The following is a 23,132-nucleotide window of genomic DNA, read 5'->3' as shown; positions in this document are numbered from 1 at the left end:
TATAAGTCATGAAACCATAAAACTCTTAGAAAAAAACATAGGCAAAAATCTCTTAGACATAAACATGAGTGACCTCTTCTTGAATATATCTCCCTGGGCAAGGAAAACAAAAGCAAAAATGAACAAGTGGGACTATATTAAGCTAAAAAGCTTCTGTACAGCAAAAGACAACATCAATAGAACAAAAAGGTACCCTACAGTATGGGAGAATATATTTGTAAATGACAGATCTGATAAAGGCTTGACATCCAAAATACATAATGAGCTCACCCACCTCAACAAACAAAAATCAAATAATCCAATTAAAAAATAGGCAGAGGAACTGAACAGACAGTTCTCCAAGTAAGAAATGCAGATGGCCAACAGACACATGAAAAGATGCTCCACATCGCTAGTTATCAGAGAAATGCAAATTAAAACCACAATGAGATATCACCTCACACCAGTATGGATGGCTACCATCCAAAAGACAAACAACAACAAATGTTGGCAAGGTTGTGGAGAAAGGGGAACCCTCCTACACTGCTGGTGGGAATATAAATTAGTTCAACCATTGTGGAAAACAGTATGGAGGTTCCTCAAAATGTTCAAAATAGACTTACCATTTGACCCAGGAATTCCACTCCTAGGAATTTACCCTAAGAATGCAGCAATCAAGTTTGAAAAAGACAGATGCACCCTTATGTTTATCGCAGCACTATTTACAATAGCCAATTGGAAGCAACCTAAGTGCCCATCAGGAGAAGAATGGATAAAGAAGATGTGGTACATATACACAATGGAATATTATTCAGCCATAAGAAGAAAACAAATCCTACCATTTGCAACAACATGGATGGAGCTAGAGGGTATTATGCTCAGTGAAATAAGCCAGGCGGAGAAAGACAAATACCAAATGATTTCATTCATCTGTGGAGTATAATAACAAAGGAAAAACTGAAAGAACAAAACAGCAGCAGAAGCACAGAACCCAAGAATGGACTAACAGGTACCAAAGGGAAAAGGACTGGGGAGGATGGGTGGGTAGGGAGGGATAAGGGGGGTGGGGGAAGAAAGTGGGTATTATGATTAGCATGCATAATGTTGGGGGTGGGAGAAAGGAGAGCGCTGTGCAACACAGAGAAGACAAGTAGTGATTCTACATTTCACTATGCTGATGGACAGTGACTATAATGGTGTTTGTGGGGGGGACTTGGTGTAGGGGAGAGCCTAGTAAACATAATATTCTTCATGTAAATTAGATTAATGATAACAAAAAAAATAAGAGAAGGAAAAGGGGGATTACCCCTGATAGGATAAAACTAACTGCAAATCAACGATTAATGCATGCTTTACATATCCTTAATTTTGATCTTTCAAAGGCTGTCAGATGATCAGCTATGGAAGTACATTTTTCTGATAATATTCCTTTCTCTTAAAAAAAAAAGCAGTTCCTGTGTGGTGATCTCCAATAGGTTCTTCACAATGGTATAAAGGTCATAATCAAAGTGTGGGCAAAGTGTTTGTTTGTGTTTACACAGAGGATCAAAGCCTAATTTGGCTAACCAGAAAACAAATTAAGATACGATATGAAGAAGAACTTCCAACATCAGCATCCCCTGGAAGAGTCATTCCAGAAGATGATCATCAAAAAACCTCAACAAAGGTCCTGGCGCTGTTGCAGTTGTAGCTGCATTCATCCCACTGGTTCCTGGACTTGCCATTGGAATGAAGAAGGAGATATCTAAGCTGGCCTGTGCATACAGTAAAACAACAAATTTGACTGGATCTATACTGTCAGAACTCAATCAAGAATTAGGAGAAGTGCAAGTTGCAGTGCTCCAAAATCTTGCGATTATAGACTATCTACTGTTAAAAGAACACATGGTATGTGAACAGTTCCCAGGAATGTGTTGTTTTAATTTGTCTGATTTTTCTCAAACTATTCAAATTCAGTTAGACAATATCCATCATATCATTGATAAGTTTTCACAAATGCCTAGGGTACCTAACTGGTTTTCTTGGTTTCACTGGATATGGCTGGTAATTGTAGGTCTGCTTTTGTTATGTAGCTGTATTCCTATTATGTTAGTTTAAAACCTATACATGCTTATGTTACTCTACAAGAAGATATGTCAAAGAAATAATCAATCTTCCCATGTTTTCTTCTGTATGCTATTACTTCTATAGCTTTTCTTATTCCTTCCTAATTACAACCCTTTAGTAGAATTCATGCCTCATATCGAAAATTACCGAGTATCATAATTCTTCCAAGTGGTAAAGATACCTCAAAACAAATGCTGGGCATAGAAGCCACAGGGCATAAATCCAGAAAGAAGTAAAAAGCTAACCTTTTCAAAGAATATTGCTTCTCTCTCACTTACCAACTTTACATTTCCCTGTATGGCCCCGGAAGATGACTGGTTAGCCAGAGATGGGTAAGATTCCTCAAGGGAGGAACAACCTAAGACAGGCACAGTCGCAGGGGGTCCATCAGGTGAGAAATTGGGGATCAACAGAGGTGAGGCTTAGAACCTCACCCCCCCTGTTTTAAGAGAAATTTTCTGCATCCATGGATGTTTTGTTGCCCTTGTCTAGCTTGGATTAATACTTAGTCTATAGGCACAGACCTGATCATCAACATTTGCCCTCTAACAGCACTAAATTATGTTTTCTACCTTTATCTTGCATCTACCTACCACTTCAGCATTTTATTAAAATAATAATAATAATAATAATAAGGGAGAAACATGGGATTCACATATAAATCCACTGAAATAAATATCAAACGAATAATCATATCTGACTTGATTGTTTACAGTTCATGATGCGTGATCAAAACCGAAAGTTTCTATGATATGACTGCCCTGGCACTGTTCACCATGTAAGAACTTATTCACTATGTAAGAACTTGTTCACCATGAAAGAACTTGTTCGTTATGCTTCAGAAGATTGGAGACTGTTGAGAATTAGGCTTGGGGTTGATTAATGATTGTGCTTTGAGTCCCCTATAGAGTATTTTTTTGTTGTTAACAACCATTTGATCAATAAATATGAGAGATGCCCTCTCAAAAAAAAAAAAGAAATCAGTCTAATGACTAAATTATCAATTAAGTTATGTAGCTATAGGAAGGCTCTCTTCAAACATCATAAGCCACTGAAATTTCCCTTTAGGATGGACACTCTTGTTTCAAGATGCAAATTTCTCTAAAATACACTTACGGTTTGTTTCGTTAGTGAGCAATGAGGATATTTGTGCCTCTGATCTAAGTTGAAAAAGTACTAACCTTACATTGCCTCTAGAAAATAGACTATCCAAACTTTATCATTGAATTCTATGTATGATACAGAAAGTTCTTTCCAAACCATTTAAATTCCCAGATAATTTTCTTCTCTAACCAATGAACCAAAAGAGATGGGTAGGTTCACAAATTCATTCATTTATGCCAGGACTCAGTCATGATTGAGGGTGAGGATCACACACCAACACGTGTGTGCGCACACAGTATTTTCGGTCCCTCTAATTCCTAGTTCCTAATTGCTCCTCTGCTGTCCTCCCACTGAAATAGTGGGAGCCACTTTTCAAGGGGAATGCGGATACAGCTGAGAACAAAGAAAGCAGTGTAGCTTTGAGTTTCAAATTAGACTTTTTTAAGCCCGTAGCCAAAACAATAATCTTAAAAGCACAGATTTCCTTTGCAAGGGTGCCAGGGCCTTGAGACAGCAAGTGGTTTTTTTTGTTGTTTGTTGTGTTTTGTTTTTACTGTTAAAATCTTCCTCTTTTCCCAGAAAGCATGAGCACAGGGGCAGGGGACAGCAGGGAAACATAGGTGGGCAGAACAGAAGGAAAACAGAGGTGAAAAAATAAATTGGAAGTAAGTTGAGGGGAAATCCAAAAGCAACAGGTATATTCTGTGCCCCATCCCAAATTCTGGTACATGACAGAGTAACCAGGGCCATAGGACAGATACAGCCTCAAGGGGGAGATGGAATTGAGAACTGATGTAGTATCAGAGAAAGCCTGGCTCTAATGAATACAGAGAGATTTATTGAACAGAGGTTGTCATGACTGCACAGGACTTCCAAAGAGCAGGGACCATAAACTATAGCTTCCGAAGACCAGAAAAGAGCAAACTTGGAGGTCACAGGCTAAGAGGGCTCTCTATAGAAAAATTAAGCCAGCCTCATATTCAGGTGTCTAAGTTTTATTGTATAAAAATTTAAACCCATCACAAAAATACTCAGCTCTGGAGAACTGGTGTGGTTGTGCTTTGCTGTGAATTTACATATTTTCAAATACAGATTATCAAAATCCATTCTTTTGTTCAAAAAGAATGTAATGCCTATTATTCTGTCACAACAGGGAGCAGAGTTGAACCAGACAATCTCCTTGCCTTCCTAGCTACCATTTTAGTTGGAGAGACAAACAGTAAATACATAAAGAAAGAATTAAGGAACATATCCAGACCAAAATAAAATGATAATGAGATACAGAGGACAAAGACACTAGACAGACTAGGCAAAAAAGTTCTCATGGCAGGAAACCAGAGAAAAGGGGCATGAATTATCAATCCCTGATGATTTTTCCCACCATAGAGCTAGGAAGCAAAAAAGAGTTCTTTTTGAAGAGTCTTTTCCCTCTTGGCATCATCACTTAGTTCCTTCCTGCCCCTGCCAGGCAGCACCACACACTCCAAATGTTTTCTCCGCCCTCTTCTGAAATCTCAGCATCCCTTTTCTCCTACTGTGACAGTGAGCTAGTTTGGACCCAGTCCATGCTGCTCGCATGCTGATAGGGACTAAAGACTTACACCTTTCAAAGAGAACAAAAAGATGGTTTCCCAGGGCCTTCTGAAGGAGAGGACATACAGAACAGGGACCATCAGGCAAAGCAACCAGGGAAATATCTGGAAGTTCTCTGGCTCCCCTCAAATTGCTCCCAGTGCAGAGACACTGCTCAGCCTGTCAAGAGAGCTGCCTTTGATCTTTCAATAATTTGTTCCCAGTCAGTTTTCAATATTTAAGAGACAGAGTATAATGATCCAGCAAAACAAACGGCTTAGAAATAGCCAAGCAGCAGGAGGGAAACCAGGGAGAGATAAACATCAAGAAGCCAAAGGAGATGTTTCCATACGGATGGGCAAAGTGTTTATGAAATTTAGCAAGTGTAGTTTGAGTTGTGGTAGAAGAAAGAAGTCCACTTTCAGTAAGTAGTAAATGAAGATAAGAAAGTAATGGCACATGCTTTAGGAAGCTGCCTTAAAATGGGAAGAACTGGGAGATAGACCATGGGCAAAGAGAGAGTGCAAAGTCAAGTGCTTTACTCACATATGTGTGTTTTTTAGGATTGAAGAGATATGAACTTGTTCATGGACTGCTGAGAAAGAGCCAGTAAAGGAGAGAGAAATAGACAACACAGAGGAAATAAAACATCAAAGGACAAAGCAAGACTATGCCCAACGACCATCTGCAGAACTCTAGACTCATATATGTAACTGCCTACTTGACATGACAAAGGACATTGCCCAATTTAGCATAGCAATTGCTTGCCCCAAAAACCTGAAGGAGATCCTCATCTTTGCTTTCTCTCATACCCTCATAATTTGTTGGGCCTAACCATTTGTCCAGGATCTAACCAATTCCAACTACCACCATCATGACCTCTTTGACTACTACTTTGACCCCTTCCAGTCTATTTTACCCACAGCAGCCAGACCGATCTTTATAAAACATAAGAAAAATCATGCCACTCTTGGCCCAAACCCTCAAAAGTCTTCCCATTTGACTCAGAAGAAAATTTACTACTGTGTTTGGTGTGGCGACCCCCAACCCCGTATCCCTCCTCCAACCCACCTTTGTAAGAGGAGGGTCAGAAATGTACAGGAATGCACCTCTGCTACAGCTACGCTTTCTTTTTCAGAGCAATGAATGGAAGACTACTGAGATAAAGAAAGGTGAGCATAGCTTGAGAAGTGGGAGGAAAACACACAAGAGTTGCATAAGAATATCTGCTAAGCAAAGTGTGCAAGAGGGATGAACCAGATTAAGTGACGATTTGTTAGATTGCAAACCATGCATTTTAATGACACCTGTTCACATGGCTGCATGGTTTACTGCAGCTGGTGCTCAGCAATCCTGAAACAGGAGCAGAGAGGCTGGTAGATTCAGATGGGAAATTTTTGAGGGCATGGTACAGCAAAAGGACAAGGGATGGATGGGCTCCAGTGTGCTGAGGTGAGGGGAGAGTGGTATTATTCTCTAGTGAAGGCCACTTAAGAAAAGGAGCTGGGGAAACACATCAATCAGTAAGGCTCTCAAATCCACAGATTATGACTTTTGGGGTTTCTTAAACGTAAATTCAACTTTAAAGAAGATAATTGGATCTAAAAAGGTTGCTGCAAACTAGTTTTAGAAAGAATTTTTTTAAAGCCTCCAGAATTTCCTGAGTTGACCTGGATGTAGTTCTCATCCCATAGAACCTTCTTACCCACACACCCAGTCCAAAACCAGGCCCATGTGCCTGGCACCTGACCTCCCAGGGAGGCCTAATCTAATCATCACAATTTACACAAATACTGGATAAGCTGGCAAGAAGCAGCCACTTAGGAACTGGCTTAGAAGTTGCTCCAAAGAAAATCTCCTCTCTAAGGAAACCAAAGCAAGTAAGTGTTAAATCCATGTATAAGGTCTTTGGGTCTGACATTTATTTTAACAAATTCCAAATAACATTCATAGATGGATTTGTCATCTTTCAACCTGTGAAAACAATTTCCTAAGTATTTTAGATCAACAAAATTAAAATGAACTGAATCTTGATGCAACATTTGCAAGAATCATGGAAGTTCCCTTGTTCTTTCTCTGGCACAGCACCTCTTCACCTACCAGGTTACAACCTGTCCCAGGCAATACATACTCTCATAGAAATCAAAACTAAATTTACTGTAAGGTTCAGAATCACCCTGTATCATCAGTAAATACAATTATCCCCTCTTCTTAGAAAGTGGGATTTCATAAAAACTTCTCTTCAAGTCACTTGTGTTTTCTATTTTTGTAACATGACAGGAAAACTTCATGTATATGGAATACATCTAATAATATAATTTAAATGTCTTATTGAACTTGAAAGCTGATTCAGAGAAAAAGCACCACTGGCAGTGAAAATACTCCAAATACAGAAATTTGGAGCCCATAGAGAAAAACTGCCCTGTGGCTCTCTCCCTTCAACTGTGCAACGAACCACTCACGGAAGGTCACTGATGACCTCCTAACGCCACCAGACCTCCTGACTCGCTGCCCGATTTGTCTTGCAGTTTCCCCTTTCTGGAAGTTTTTGCATACTTTGTTAGCTACAAAGTCTTCATCAGGAGCCACACTTCCTTTCTATCCCTCTGGGTTTGTTAGAGGTTCTAACAAGACTAACTGACCCCATTTGAAACAAGCTAAGAAGCTGAACCTTTCTCAACACATTGCCTTCTAACCAGACCTTCCTGAGTTTTCAGGAATTTCACTCCGAGTCCCCTGGAAATTATAGATAAGGACACTCCACTCCCAAGGCAGTTTCGAAGCACACAGCCTCCTTTACTCCAGCAAGGCTGCCTGTGAGACACTGAGTCCGTGAAGTTCCCCTTTAAACACTCTCACTCTGAACGGGCACTTGGGGGATGGTCTTGGGACACTAGTCCACCATCTTCCTGGGTTGACAACTTCCGGAATAAAACACTCCTTCCTTTTCACCAACGTTTCTCTCTCTCAAGTATTGGCCTTTCAGGCAACGAGCAGCCGAACTTGGGTTCAGAATCAGGCTACAGCCCCGTAACAGGTTCTCTTTTTAACCTCTCCATGGCTCTTCCCCAGGTATCCGGACTTCAGTCGGCCTCTGCCCTGCACTCTCTTGACATCAGTTACTTTCCCTACATTGTGATCCTCCAAGAGGTCTCTCCACACCTCACGTCTCTGAAACCCAAAACCACACTTCTAACTACCTAACCTAACCTATTAGGCTTCTCCTACTAAATGACCTGCAGCCCCTTGCACTCAACATGTCCAAAACAGATTTAAACTCTTGCCCCCTCCATAACACCTGCTCTTTCTTTCCTGTCTCAGAAAAGAGCTTTGTCACTCACTGTGCTGAGTCAGCCAGAAATCTTCAAGCCCTTTTGAGCCCTTCTTTCTACCATATTTCACACATTCACTCATTCATTTGCCAGTAACACCTTTAAAAATGTTTCATAAACTTTACATACAATCTTTTTTGCAGTATTCTAAATAACTTGGCAATGTGGGGATGATTATTTCCATTTTACAGATGACAGTTTAGATAATGGATGTCAGTTCTTAAGAAGTGATGAAAACCTGAACCTAGGTCTGTCTGACTCCAGAGTCTACAGTCTTTTCAATTAACATGATTTCGACACTAGACTCTGGGAAACTATGGCCTGGAGGCCAAATGTGGCCAGCTACCTGTTTAAACTTTATTGGAACACAGCCATGCTCATTCATATATGTACTGTCCATAGCTGCCTTTGCATTATAGCAGAGGTGAGGAGTTGCAACAGAGATCGTTCGGCACATGTGCTTTATGATAATTATTATCTGGCTCTTTACAGAAAAGAAAACAAAGATTTTGCAATTCTAAACCTGTACCATCCTCCATATCCCACCACCTCAGCTGATGTCTTCCCAGTTACTGCAACAGCCTCCTAACTGGTTTTCTGCCTTTATCTCCTCCAATCTGTCTGCCACACTGAAGAATAAGATTCTTCTTTTCCCACAGCCTTTAGGCTAAAAGACAAATTCTTCATCAAGTTATATGAGGGCTTTTGGCATGCTGGTTCCCTCTTTTTCCCATCCTCATCTACTTCCCATTGAAGCCAAAGTCAAATATATGGAGTTCTGCAAAAGGCCAATCCAATTCATTCCTGTGTTTTTTCACATATGTTCTCTTTACCTAGAAAGTACCTAAGTCCTGCCTCATTAACCTACTTGTATTTGTATTCTGAGCTCAAGAGTCACTTCCTCTTAGAAACTTTCCTGGATTCCTCAGGCTCATCTTGAACTTTTTTTCATTTATTCATTCATTCAACATATGTTTAATGAGCACAGCTATCAACTAGGCATGATGCTTTGGGCTAAAGATACAATGATGAACAGGACAAACACAGACCTTGTTCTTAAAAGTCCTACGGTTCAGCCCAACTTCTTTATTTGCCTAGTTAAAGTCTTGGCTGTTAATACACAGTACAGAGATGAGATGAGATGGAGATGGAGAGCATGGCAGAGAGAGAGAGAGAGAGAGATGATTCCGTTATTTTCTTATCTGATATTCACCATACCATTAACTTATTGAGGTCAGGAGTTATCTAGTTTGTCTCCCTAATCCGAATACCTACCACCACACCTGGCACAGTGCCGAATGAATTAAATAATTTTGAGTGATATGGTAGTTACAGAAACCAAGCCCTTGCAAAGAGGACAAGCTAGTTAATAGGCCACTGAAAAAAAACTCCTGTTGTTTTCTGGGAAAACTCAACACTTACAGAATCTGAAAGGCTTTGTGAAAATGTGACTAGGCATAAAAAGTAACATGAGTACAAAAGAACATTCCTGTAAAAGATACAAGTTCAATTTTGAATGTGAAACATGGAATAAAGGGCACATCACATAGTCTCTTTCTAACTACTAAACTATGTATCTGAAACTACTAGACCAGGAAGAAAAGGTACCTGTAACGCTGAACTCTGGGCTCCATGAAATGTTTTTGCTCATGGGATACTGAACTCATTAAAGAAAAGGAAAAAAAGAAAAACTCTCTTTTACAACAAGGGTAAGGCAGACATAAAGAACTGACCCAGTTTCCAAAATAAACATCAGGCTTAAAGTTCTCTCCATCTGGCTGAAACTAAAACCAGAAATGAAAATCAGCATGTTCACACTCCATTTCCTACCTACACCACAACAGAAAAGGCAAGAAAAAATTTAACATAATATTATATTTGAGTCACCTAAAGTCTTACATTAGCTACCTAATTTCTATATGGAAAAACATTTCTCTTCCTAAAAGCATATTTTCTTTTCTCCATAATATTCTCAACAACCTTCCCTCTCAATTCTTTACTGAACATATTCTATAAAAGCCACATCTTACCCTCCCTAAAACAAGGTATGCACTCTCCGTAAAAAGCCCTAAAACTTTATGTGACACCTCTTCCCTTTCCATATTAACTTCTTCAAAAGCCAGCCCCATTCTATGGACAGTGGCATAGCTACAACAACAGAAGCTTAGATATATAGAATGTTACCATTAAAGGGATCTTAAAAGTCATTTATTTCAACCCCTGCAATACACATTTAGTTGGAAAAAACTGAAATCCAAAGAAATTCAAAGACTCTCCAAGGTCTCAAAAGCCATTGCCTTCCACTTACTCTATATTCTCCCAGAGATGAGAAGAATCTCAGCCAATCTCACCATCTTCTATTATTTCTTGTTCCTATGGAGAGGGGTGGGGACTAGGCCCATAAACTCAGCTTGGCTTTCATCTGAACTCCAGAGGGTGCTAAATGAGATCACCAGCTGGAGAATATGATGCCTGCCAGCAGTCCCCTCTGCATGATGCTGAGTGACCAGTGTGTAACTAAGTGCTCCCTCGTGGCACTTAACCACCCACACAGAGATTCAAATTTCCCTTTGTACACATCCCACTGGCAGATGGTCTCCGTGTACTTCTAAATGTGCTAACCCATGTGCCTGCTGCATTATAAACTCTATCAGTCAATTAGAGAAAGTTCTTTGACTGAGCTATCATCAATTATATCCTATTTGAAAATTGCAGATTAGCATTATTATGACTGGGTTTCCTGTCTACCAATTAAACCCTAGCAATTTTCATATTTATTGTTTTTAGTTTTGCTTTGTTGTACTTTTAAAGACTTAGTTTGCATGGCACCCCACCAGGACAGATTCTGATTGTCATATACCATGTGAATCAGGCTGCCTCAATGTAGCAACTAAGAAGGCAACAATGGAGAGAGTAAAAAATGGTTTTAAAATAAAATAAGTACTGAAGTTCAACCTTACAGACCTTTGAAATATGTTGTCTGCATACTTACTAATGTATATAATATTTAATAGTGTATTTAAACAACACAAAGCAAACAAAATAGTGAGAGTGGCAGAGGGAGAGAAAAAGAGGAAGACAAATTTATGGTTGGATATAAATCATTTATAGTAAGTTATTCATAATTTATATTTTGTTATTTTGTTTCTTTTTTAAAATTGACTGGAAGATACAAATGCATTACAAGGGTTGGATTAAACTAAAATACAATGTATGTGATCATTTAGTAGTAAAAAAAGAACTAAGTAAGCAATTGCTCTCTTGATAAATCCTTAGAAGAGCATTCATAAAAATACAATAAGGACAAAGGATAATCCTACCAAAAAAATTCGATACTCATATTCTTTCACTTTATAGTCATCAAAACAAAATATCAGTGCAATAAGTTGCTTTCTGAATAGAAGTAAAATCAGTCGGTCTGCTAATCTTCGGAAAAAAGAAAATCATAAGGGGGCTCAATAATAAGATTATATGAATGAAATGGATTAGGAAACTTTCAAGAAGGTATCATGAAGTATTTCTGGAAAAAATTAACAAAGACATTGTCCACATCTTGATTCAAGAAAAAAGTATGCTATTTTCCACAACTACTACAGAATTAAAATGCAAAATATCTGCTTTCACCAAAGCCCTTTGGTAGTGAATTTCATGAATGTCAGCAGAGTATTCAGGTTCATTCATGAATGAATGAACACAGAGGAATGAGGGGGCATGGACCCCCCTGAGGAAGCAGTGGCTGCTCCCAGAGCCACGGGAGTTCACTCCAGGCACAGAGCAGACCAAAAGTAAGCAAGGAAAATTCTTTTGGGGTAAAGAATGCATGGCAGTAGACATACACTGAGAAGACCCAGTCAACCCTTCCATTCTGGAATCGAGCAGGAGGGCTCACCCTTTTGGAGAAATGTAGGAAGAAATGATTTAAGTTTAAGAGAGCCTCTGTAGCAGGTAAGATAAAACATCCTGGGATCTTGCTGATACAGATGGGGTGGAGAGGTCACTAAGGTGACTGGGATTGAAGAGGCCACAGTCCCAAATTTTGTTGGATGTCTTGTTTGATATCAAGGAGAACCTTGAGATTGTTTCCCTGGACAGGGTTCATATGCAGGTCAGCACCAGGGGGAAAGAACCTGAGAGTCAGAAAGGAAAGGCCATTAAAGGAAGAAGAGAGCTCAGGAAGGACAAGGAACTGGAACTGTTGCCATTCAGATTTCTAAATTTTGCTAGAAGGCATGAAAATTTCAGATAACTTTCTCTGGAAATAGAGGCCACCGTTTACAAGTAATAATAATTTTTCTCAGCAAATACAGGCAGCTGGTATCTCCTTTAACCTTTGGATTAACATTTCCTCAGTTACTGCCTTACAAGGTTACAAGTGGTGCTTCTCAAACAGCCAGTCTGGATCTGGACGGACTAGAATCCTAGCAGGAATCCCTCTCTCCTTCTCTCCTTCTTCCCTTTTCACACACACACACACACACACACACACACACACGCACACACACACACGCACAGATAAAACGGGAGAGCCAGAAAACATTCCTAGAATTAATGAGCTAATCAGTTGAAGTTCCAAAGGTCAGGAGTAACTTGGAATGTCTGGATAGTCCCCAGATAAAGGAAAGTATCCGAGTGCAACCCATGTCTTCATTGTGTCAATTAGACCAGGCCATTGTAAGATTTACTTTAGCCTGCTAAAATACCCAACTTATTCTTTAACTTAACCTTTATGATATTTTTTTTTCCTCCTCCTCCTCCAACCCCCTAATCAAGTAATTTTGTAACCAGGGCAGGAAACAAGCATCCTAATTAATTTTCCAAAAAGCCCAGATATAAACAGTATAGTAAGAACAGAAAGATTTCATCTGAAAGCTAAGATTCCACTTTAAAAGTCAGGAAGTTAGAAAGTAAGATTCCTAACACATTCTTCAGCAAACAGACAATACCTCAGCCTACCTTGGGGACAGGGCAGGTGGTCTTGATTAATATGGTCGGAGATGGAAGCTGCTGTCTTGGGAAAGAACTGGATCAGTAAATTTCTTGTGTTAATTTTGCAATTACCTGGAAGACTTGATTAAATAACAGAGGAGAGGAGAAATGGTGTCTCTCACCAGAGATAAGCATCTTGAGACCACTTGACAAGTTTATACCCCCAGACCCTTTGAAAAATCCTTAAAAGATGGAACCCCCAACCTTTCAGGGCACCTCCTCCTCTCAGAGGACACCTGCATCTTTTCTCTCTTTAAGTGAGTGACTTCAAATAAAACTTTTACTCTGCTTCACTACTGTGTCTCTGCCCTTCAATTCGTTGTTGCAGCAGAACAAGAACAGAGGAAAATAAGATCAACCCTGCCCCCAACACTAAGATTATGAACAGTTGCAATAGCCACATTTGGTTGATACTTTGTGCATGTGTGTCTAATAAATTTTGCAATTGTGGGAAGTTACCCGTAACACTTCAAGGGTTTTGACAGTTTTCTATCCCCTTCTTGGGCTGTTGCAAAGGAAGCATGCCATGAAATTACTAAGGATCTAAGGACTAAGAAGGAAATTGAAAAGCATCTTCGTGGAACACTCTGGCTATAAAATCTGGACTTGTTCAAAGCATAAAAAAACCAAAGTCGACATTAAATAGGTGTCAAAAACTGGATTATAAACAGAAAACTACTGCTCAGGTGTTAGAAAGAAATAGAAACTCAAGAAGGTAAAGGACCAACTTTAAGACTTTCATCTTGAAATCACAGAACTAGAGAAAAGGAAGGGAAAAGAGGAAAAGAAATTTAGATATAACAATATAATAGGCCATATAACAAGTAGAGAAGAAATGGGACCACTCTGAACTAAATGAAGCTTTGAAAACTCTACTGAATCCATGTGAAAAATTCCAATGTGGGAAGATTTTTAAAAGGAGGTAGCAAAGGGTTGTTAATGTTTCCATTGACTCGCCTCTTAGACCTTGTCATCAGACCTAGTGAGAGACTTAGGGGTGAGGCAATCCAACTAAAGAGTCTACTACACTCTGACAGGCTGACAATACAGCTGAGCGCCCCAGGGCTTTCACAGAGGAATCAGGGACAAAATTTGAAGGGTATGCATTTTCCTGACACGTATCTTCATCAGAGATCTAACTGGATTGGATTCAAGGACAGGACATCCTCATTATAACCATCAAGGACATTTTCAACTTCACTCATTCATGCAACACATTTAGATTGAGCACGGCATTAAAAATTATTTAGAAGTTGGGTATATAGAAGCAAAAAACAAAAGCAGATAAGAGCCCTACTCTCATGAAGCTTATATTCTGAAGAAAAAGAAAAACAGAGTAAACATGATTTCAGATCTTGGTACGTACACTGAAGAAAAAGGCTAAAAGGCAGGGAATAAGGGTGATTGGCATTGGGATGGTTTTTTATGGTAGGGTAGCATTGGCAGGAATTTTTGAAAGAGTGACTTGACTGGAGACCTGCATAAATTGAGGGCATAAGTCAGGGTAGGGGGGTTATAGGTAGCGGGAAGCAAGTACAAAGATGCTGAGATGGGTCAAGCTTGATGTGCTCACAGCCAGCAAGATGGCTAACCTGGAAGAAATAGAACAAGCACGAACACAAATGGTAGAAAGTCAAGTGGGTGATGCAGGCAAGGGCCTGACCATCAGGGCTCTGAGAGAAGGGGTAGGGAATCTGGATTTTATTTTGCGTGCAGTGAAAAAACACCGGAGGGCTTTGGGCAGAGGAATGATTTGATGTTATGTACTGAAGGCCACTCTAACTTCTGGGTAGAGATTGAGGCAAAAGTGGAAGCAGAGGGGACCTATAGGAGGTGAGTGCATACACCAGGCCAGTGATGGTGGTGACTTGGTCTTGAGTAGTAAGCTATGGATAAAGCAGAGAGAAATAATCAAATGTGTTTTGAAGGTAAAGCCAGCAAGACTTTGTTGTGAATAGATGTGATACATGAGAGAAACAGGAATCAAGGAGGATTCCCAGGTTTGGGGCCTGAGAAACAAAATGAGTAATGGTGATGTTTAACTCTACATAGATTTTATTTTCTATTATTCTCTTGTTGAAAAATGTAACTATACTAGGATGTCCCCTCTGCAAAACAGTTAGGCAATTTCTTAAGAAAATTAAACATACACTTCCCATATGTCCCAGCAATCACATCCTGGGTATGTGTCCCAAAGAACCGAGAACTTACATCCAAAATAACCTGTACACAAATGTTCACGGAAACTTTATCTATAATAGACAAAAACTGGAAACAATCAAAATGTTCTTTAAGAGATGAATGGTTAAATGGCAGCATATCCAAACCATGAAATACACTCAGCAATAAAGAGCAACAAACTATTGATACACTCGACGATGATGAATCAAGAGGATTATGCTGACTGGAAAAAAGCCAATTTCAAAAGGTCACATTTTATATGATTCCACTTATGTAACATTCTCAAAAGCACAAAATTACATAGATGAAAAACAGATCAGTGGTTGCCAGGGCTTAGGGATGCTTGGAGGAAGGGGTGGGTATGAAGGGAAAGGTGACATTAGGGAGGTCCTGCAGTGATGGAGCCATTCTGCAACTTGATTTCAGTCGTAGTTACAGGATTCTACACACACGACAAAACAGCACAGACCTATACATACCCATTGTACCAATGCCAACTACCAATGCTGATGTTGCTGTAGAGTTATAGAAGATTTAACTATGGAGGAAACTAGGTGAAGAGCACTAAGGCCCTCTCCATACTACTTTGCAACTTCCAATGAATCTATAATTACTTCAAAGTAACATTTTTCATAAATCTAACTATGCTAAGTATAAGGTAAATAGATTATATAAATATTAAAAATAGTAAAGTGATAAACACTACATCTCACAAAATGATGTTTTATGAATTTATAAAGTACCATTTTGTCAATACATCTTACCACTTGTGGTGCATAGGCAACAGTTTAATTAATCATCAGGATCTCTCTGTAAGAATATTTTCCTCCTAAAAGCCCCTGGAAGCAAACAGCACTTGGAAGTCTCACTCTCCTCTGTTACCTCTAAATAGCAAACAGAACCTGTGCATTCTCATTTCTGTACCTGCACCAAGGGGTAGAGAGGGGTGGAAGCTAAACAGCTGCTGACACTGTTGCTCCAACAGATTTCAGACATGCAAAACTCTGAAAACTACCTTGCTTAGACCCAAGATACTGACCTTTCATAGCCCAGCAGTCACTCCTATACTCTAACACCTTTCCTACCCATGTCAAAATGCAAACCTCTGCAATGTGTAATCTCAAAAAGGATGACACTGAGAAGTGAACAGTGGTTCCAAGGGAGAGTGGTCGGAGCTGGTGAGGGGGATGGGGGAGGGCAATAAAGGGACGTAACAATTTGCAATCACAATATAAGTTGGTCACAGGGACTGTAGTACAGCATGGAGAACAGAACCAATGATTCTGTTACATCTTCCTATGTTGACAGATAGTAAGTGCACTAGTGGGGGTGAGGATTTAATAATATGGGTAACTGTTGAACCACTGTGTTGTACATCTGAAATCAATATAAGATTGTTTATCAACAATTAAAAAAAAAAGAAGGATGGCTTAGACCACAAGCCAATGACCATAATCCAAAGACTTCAGATGCTCGTAACACCAATCATATCTCCAGTATTATAATCTTAAATTTACTGTAAGTCTCAGAACTAGGCTTGGACAAATCATCTAAGTCAACTTGAAGGTGTGAACGGTGATGTAGTCTCCCTCAAACTCTTCACAGCTTCTTTCCTATGCATTTCTTAATGTTCTGGTCTCCTGAACCATCGGTCTCAGTCTGAGTGTAGAACATGCAGTCTTATATTCCTTTAGAGAGGACTCCACCCCCAAGAACACCATTAAGACACACAGTACTCAGGTATGCATGTTAAATCCTAGACACTTTTGTCTTTGCTGAATGACTTGTATTTATTCATCCTTTCATTCTCTTAAACAGGTACATATTTAATCTAGAGAGTTTTTAATGGAGACTAGATTTATAAACCTTTTTTACTATCTTAATTGTAAAAACCTACACAAAACTGTATTCTGAAATCAACTTTAATTCAGGAATTCAAGTATTAACTAAAATATTTTTTTAACTATGTATCTCACATCAGATCCTATCTGATTTTTCAGAATTTAACGCATTGCCAACAAAACCTAGAGCATGTGTTCAATGCTGCCTCTCCAGAGGCTGGTCTCCCTTGGAAAGGGTTCTGTCAGGCACAACACTGTGAACAAAATTAAATCAAAGAGTTCCCATTCTGATTTTTTATCACTTTCTCCATACTGTTTTTCACATGTTCATACATTCCAAAAAGTAAGACATATTATTTTACATTTTTCTTTTCTATTGCTGAATAAAAATTAAACGAATGCAAATGATAAGGGTTAAACACTCTACTAAAGACAAAGCAGTTTTATTTAAATTCTGCCAGTGATCGGAGCCTGGAAAATAGCCAAAAATTAAAAGAAAATGAAGGTACTTACAGCCTACCATCATCATGGCCACTGAAAACATCTTCTCCACGTCCGTGGTAGGAGCTATGTTTCCGAATCCTATGGTTGTAAGGCTTGTCATGGTAAAGTAGAGGGAGGACACGTACAGTGAGTCCTTGCTGGGTCCTCCTTCCCATATCCCTGCACTGGTGTTGTATCGATACGGAGTCCCAATGCTCAAGGCCAGCTGGTAGAGCCAACTGTCTATCTGGATGGTGTTCGTGACTTCATCAATGACCTCATAGTCCCCAATGCTATACCATATGCAGGCCAGCCAGTGGGCAACTAGTCCAAACACACATACCAGGAGTACAAGGACGGCTGCTCCGTACTCTAGGTAATGATCCAATTTCCTAGCAACACGGCCCAGTCTCAAGAGACGTACCACTTTTAAAGAACTGAAGAGACTGCTGATGCCCTGCATAAAAGAAAGGAAATGATACATTTTCAGAAAAGACTGGAGAAGCAATGCAATTCTTCAGGAACTTCATCACCCATTTATATACTAAGAATACACACATAACGTAGCTCTGATGTTCAGTCAACACAAAAACCAAATGATTTAAAATAAAAAGCAGATTCCTTCTCACCAAAAAATAAGGTATTTGTGAATTATTAGATAAAGCTTTTCATTAGTTATAGACGACCCAATCTATTTTCATACGTGAAGTATAAAGAGCACAGAAAAAGAAACAAAGAAAATTGCTCAAATGCAATATAAAGAGAGTACAGAAACAGGGTAATGAATTCAGACCTTTTATTTCCTCTTCCTATCAAACTTTTCCTCTGCTCTAAAAGATTTATTCTTATTTCTCACTTTAAATGGCTATGAACAGCAAAACTGCTGAAAAAAGAATACCAATCTTACTGGCAAGCAAACAGGAAATACTTCTGTGCATATGGGGAGAATGAGCAAGTGTCATTGGGTCCACTACCTCCTGCCACAGCCATGATAAGCACTAAACTTGTAGAGCTCTGAAAAACCAAAGAGTCGATGTAAAATGGGTGCATAACCTATGAAATCCTATCATCCCCTAGCAATAGGCACAAAAAAAAAAAAATACCAGAAGGGAACAGCAGCAAGAAAACTCAGATTCTGTTCAGGAGCTTAAAATACCAAATACAGCATTATCCAAATGGAAATAGAGCATAGACTTTTTTTAACCAACGAGGGTCCCATAATGATGCTTTGGAAGCATATAATAAACCACCTGGGGAAAGGGATAAATGCATTCTTGATGCACGGAGGGAAGACAGCCTCGATCCAGGAAGCCTCTCCTGATCATCACCTCCAAGTCTCATGAAGTTCACGACTTCCTTCCTGCTAATTCTGTCTTCCAGAGGGGAGAAAAGGAATCTAACATAACTTACTCTGAGCTTAATTCTGACCACCGTAGAGGAATTGGTGGTGCAGTGGAACAGATGTGACATTAATAAGACTCTAATTACAGCATCGTAAAGTTCCTGACCATTATGGTAAAAGAGGTTAAGAATGTATTTAGTTATACCATATTCTAGATGGTAGTTTGTGACTGAAATTTTTCAAAAAAAAAAACTGGAAAGAAAGAACAAAGAGAAGAAGAAGTGATAGACTTTGTAGAAATGAAAAAATGGTAGAAGCATCCTGACAGTTTTCTGTCTCAACCTCACTATTTTAGGCCTGGCTTTATTTCAATTCCTATTCTCAAATGCTCTGGCATAAATGCAGCCTTAAAATAATTTCTCAATTCACTGAACACTTAGGGGTGAAACAGATACTGAACTTTGGACAGTTTTTTTTTAAAGTAGAATTAATAAATTCAGAAGATGAATTGACACAATTCAGTGACATGAGATATTAAAAGGTAAAAAGATTCAAGAGACTCTCAAAAGTGGAACTTTTGTGAACAAGAAAGACAAAAACAAGCATTTATTGAACACATCTATAGTCTAAGCTGAGGTAGGCTCTGGGAACATTAGGATAAATATAAATATGCCTTACTTCTTCTCTAAAGAAACTCATAGTTAAAGTCCATGAAAAACTCAAACAGAATTAAATTGAAAATATAAACAGTGTTGCTATTGATGTTCTCTAGTTAGCTCATTTTTTAAAGGAACTGTGGTACTTCTGTTTAAATACTAGAGGGAAAAATTATTTCTACCTGAATTCTTTTCTCTAAAAATAACTAAAAACAAAAATAAGTAGTATCTCTCCCCATTCAAACTAAAAACTAGTCATAACCCTCCACAAGGGGCCTACTGGAATTAGGCCCAAATGGTGGGAGGACATGCTCCCTGATCTCTGACCTAAGCAGATTTCTCCAACAGGAGGTGCTCCATCCTGATGGCACCTGCTCTGAAGTCCACTTAACCAAAAGCTCCATTTTCTATAGCAATGTCTAGCATATTATTACATATCACAAAGTTTTTTGAAAGCATTGTAAACTCTCCCTGCTATGGTTTGATGGTGCCACCACCCCTTGAGTTCTAACCAACCCCCAGCAGACATCTCTTTCAAAACTATTTTCTAGGACTTCCCTTCCAAATGCTTCTGTAATGTATTAGCATTTTCATCATGATTACCCTCAGCCTGTTCCTGAGTGACCTATGAATATCCATGTTACAAATGACTTCTGCATGTAGATGATTCATAGTACATTTCTTAGAATCATCTACAGAATTCTCTCCTTGAGTTCCTGATACAGGAACCAAATGCTCACTATAGATTTCCACTTGGATGTCCCATAGGTGTTCAAAAGGTAATAGGTCCCAAAAGGAATCCTTCCCTTCTCCTGAATCAGCTCTCCATCTCCTGTTCTTTTGAGTGGCATAATTACCTACAGGTCCTTCAGGCCTCAGCTCCTCCCTTTCCTGGCACATCCAGTCAATCAAGTACTGAGAATCTCACCATTCAAAGTGCCCAAGTCAGTTCTCAAAATAGATCTACTTAATAAATCTCTCAGCCATTTTCCTTCTTTCTTATTCCTAGGCCATGCCTTGGGCATGATTCATTCTTTTTCTCATTTGTGTGGCAGTAAAAGCCTCTCTGGTGGCTGCACTGCCTCTAGTCTAATTCCCTTTAGTTCACAGATGACAGTATACCGGCTACCAGCTTGGTGTTCTTTAAAAATGTAGCTATTTAGGGAGGATTAAAGATGGTGGTGTGAGAAGAGAGACAGAGGCTTCCTCCTAAAACCAGATACAATTAGAAAATATAGTTGGCACAACTAATCCTGAGAGAGCAACAGGAAAGAGGATGGCGCGAGACTGCATACACCTGGAGAAAAGAGCAGACCTCACCAAACCGGGTAACATACCAAAGCTGTGGCTCAGCGGGACCAGAGCCCTTCCCCCACCCAAGCTCACCAGCAGGAGGAAGAGAAACTGAGCAGGTAGGGAGTGGAAGGCTTGGGACTGCTGAATACCTAACTCCAGAGATCTGCGCTGGGAACACAAACCTACATTTCATGGTGCTTTCATCATACTCTGCTGATTACGGGGTTGGAAAACTGGAACGGGTGGAATTCCTGGGAAGACTGGGATTCCGGCTGCTTGTGGAAAGCAGGGATCCATAACTGGCTGCTCTGAGACAAAAGCTTATATCTGTGTGCTCGGCCCACTGGTTCAGGCAGTGGAGATAGGCACAGCAGCCAGGAAGCAGGGAACAGCTCTTTCCTCCCCAGAGGCACAAATACTACTCCCCTGCAACCCCTGACATTGCTTCAAGGGCTGAGCAGCTCCAGAATAGAGCTTCTGGACACTAGAGGGTGCCATATACAAATATGAAACTCCAAAGAAACCTGGTCTAGAGTAAAATTATTAATACAACTCCTGAGAAAGATTTAAATGACATGGACTGTGAATCTTCCTGAAAGGGAATTCAAAATAAAAATCATCAACATGCTAATGGAGGTACAGAAAGACATCCAAGAACTCAGGAATGATTTCAGGTCGGAGATCCAATCATTGAACAGCATGATGGAGGGTATTAAAGGCAGGTTGGATACAGTGGAGGAGACAATAAATGAAATAGAAACTAGAGAAGAGGAATACAAAGAAACTGAGGCACAGAGAGAAAAAAGGATCTCTAAGAATGAAAGAATATTGAGAGAACTGTGTGACCAATACAAACAGAACAATATTCATATTATAGGGATACCAGAGGAAGAAGAGAGGAAGGGATAGAAAGTGTCTTTGAGGAGGTAGTTGCTGAAAACTTCCCCAGTCTGGGGAAGGAGATAGTCTCTCAGGCCATGGAGATCCACAGATCTCCCAACACAAGGGACCCAAGGAAGACAACACCAAGACACATAGTAATTAAAATGGAAAAGATCAAGGATAAGGACAGACTGTTAAAAGCAGCCAGAGACAGAAATAAGATCACATACAAAGGAAAGCCCATCAGACAAACATCAGACTTCTCAGCAGAAACCTTACAGGCCAGAAGGGAGTGGCATGATGTATTTAATGCCATAAAGCAGAAGGGCCTGGAACCAAGATTACTTTATGCGGCAAGATTATCATTTAAATTTGAACGAGGGATTAAACAATTTCCAGATACGCAAAAGCTGAGAGAATTTACCTCCCACAAACCATCTATCTCTACCGTCTATTTTGGAGGGACTGCTATAAATGGAAGTGTTCCTAAGGTTGAATAGCTGTCACCAGAGGTAATAAAACCACAGTAAAGAAAAAAGAACAGCTAATTACTAAACAAACACAAAATTAAATTAACTATCCCTAAAGCAAATCAAGGGATCAAAAAAAATTACAGAATATGATACTGAAAATATAAAGAATGGAGGAGGAATAAAAAGGAGGAGAAACAGAGAGGAACCTTTAGATTGGGTTTGTAACAGCATACTAACTGAGTTAAGTTAGATTCTTAGCAAGGAAATTAACTTTGAACCCTTGGTAACCACGAATCTAAAGCCTGCAATGGCAATATGTACATACCTATTGATAATCACCCTAAATGTAAATGGACTGAATGTACCAATCAAAAGACACAAAGTAATAGAATGGATAAAGAAGCAAGACCCATCTGTATGCTGCTTACAAGAAACTAACCCCAAACCCAGAGACATGCACAGACTAAAAGTCAACGAATGGAAAAAGATATTTCATGCAAACAACAGGGAGAAAAAAGCAGGTGTTGCACTACTAGTATCAGACAAAATAGACTTCAAAACAAAGAAAGTAACAAGAGATAAAGAAGGACATTACATAATAATAATGGGGTCAGTCCAACAAGAGGATATAACCATTGTAAATATATATGCACCCAACACAGGAGCACCAGCATATATGAAACAAATACTAACAGAACTAAAGGAGGAAATAGAATACAATGCATTCATTTTAGGAGACTTCAACACACCATTTACTCCAAAGGACAGATACACCAGACAGAATATAAGTAAGGACACAGAGGCACTAAACAACACACTAGAACAGATGGACCTAATAGACATCTACAGAACGCTACATCCAAAAGCAACAGGATACACATTCTTCTCAAGTACACATG

The 23,132-nt window shown here is 39.4% G+C and overlaps 1 protein-coding gene across 1 annotated transcript in view; it reads right to left on the bottom strand.

Annotated features, from left to right (window-relative positions):
- Positions 1 to 23,132, bottom strand: part of KCNH5 (potassium voltage-gated channel subfamily H member 5) — a 320,361-nt gene that overhangs the window by 218,334 nt on the left and 78,895 nt on the right. The window contains exon 7 of the mRNA XM_037006649.2: positions 17,615 to 18,041. Coding sequence (XP_036862544.1) covers positions 17,615 to 18,041 — 427 coding nt within the window. The remainder of the gene's footprint in view (positions 1 to 17,614; positions 18,042 to 23,132) is intronic.

The sequence above is a fragment of the Manis javanica genome, chromosome 8, assembly GCF_040802235.1.
Source record: "Manis javanica isolate MJ-LG chromosome 8, MJ_LKY, whole genome shotgun sequence".
In the NCBI taxonomy this organism is placed as follows: domain Eukaryota; kingdom Metazoa; phylum Chordata; class Mammalia; order Pholidota; family Manidae; genus Manis; species Manis javanica.
The sequence above is the reverse complement of the archived record's forward strand: the minus strand, read 5'-3'. Positions and strand labels throughout refer to the sequence as shown.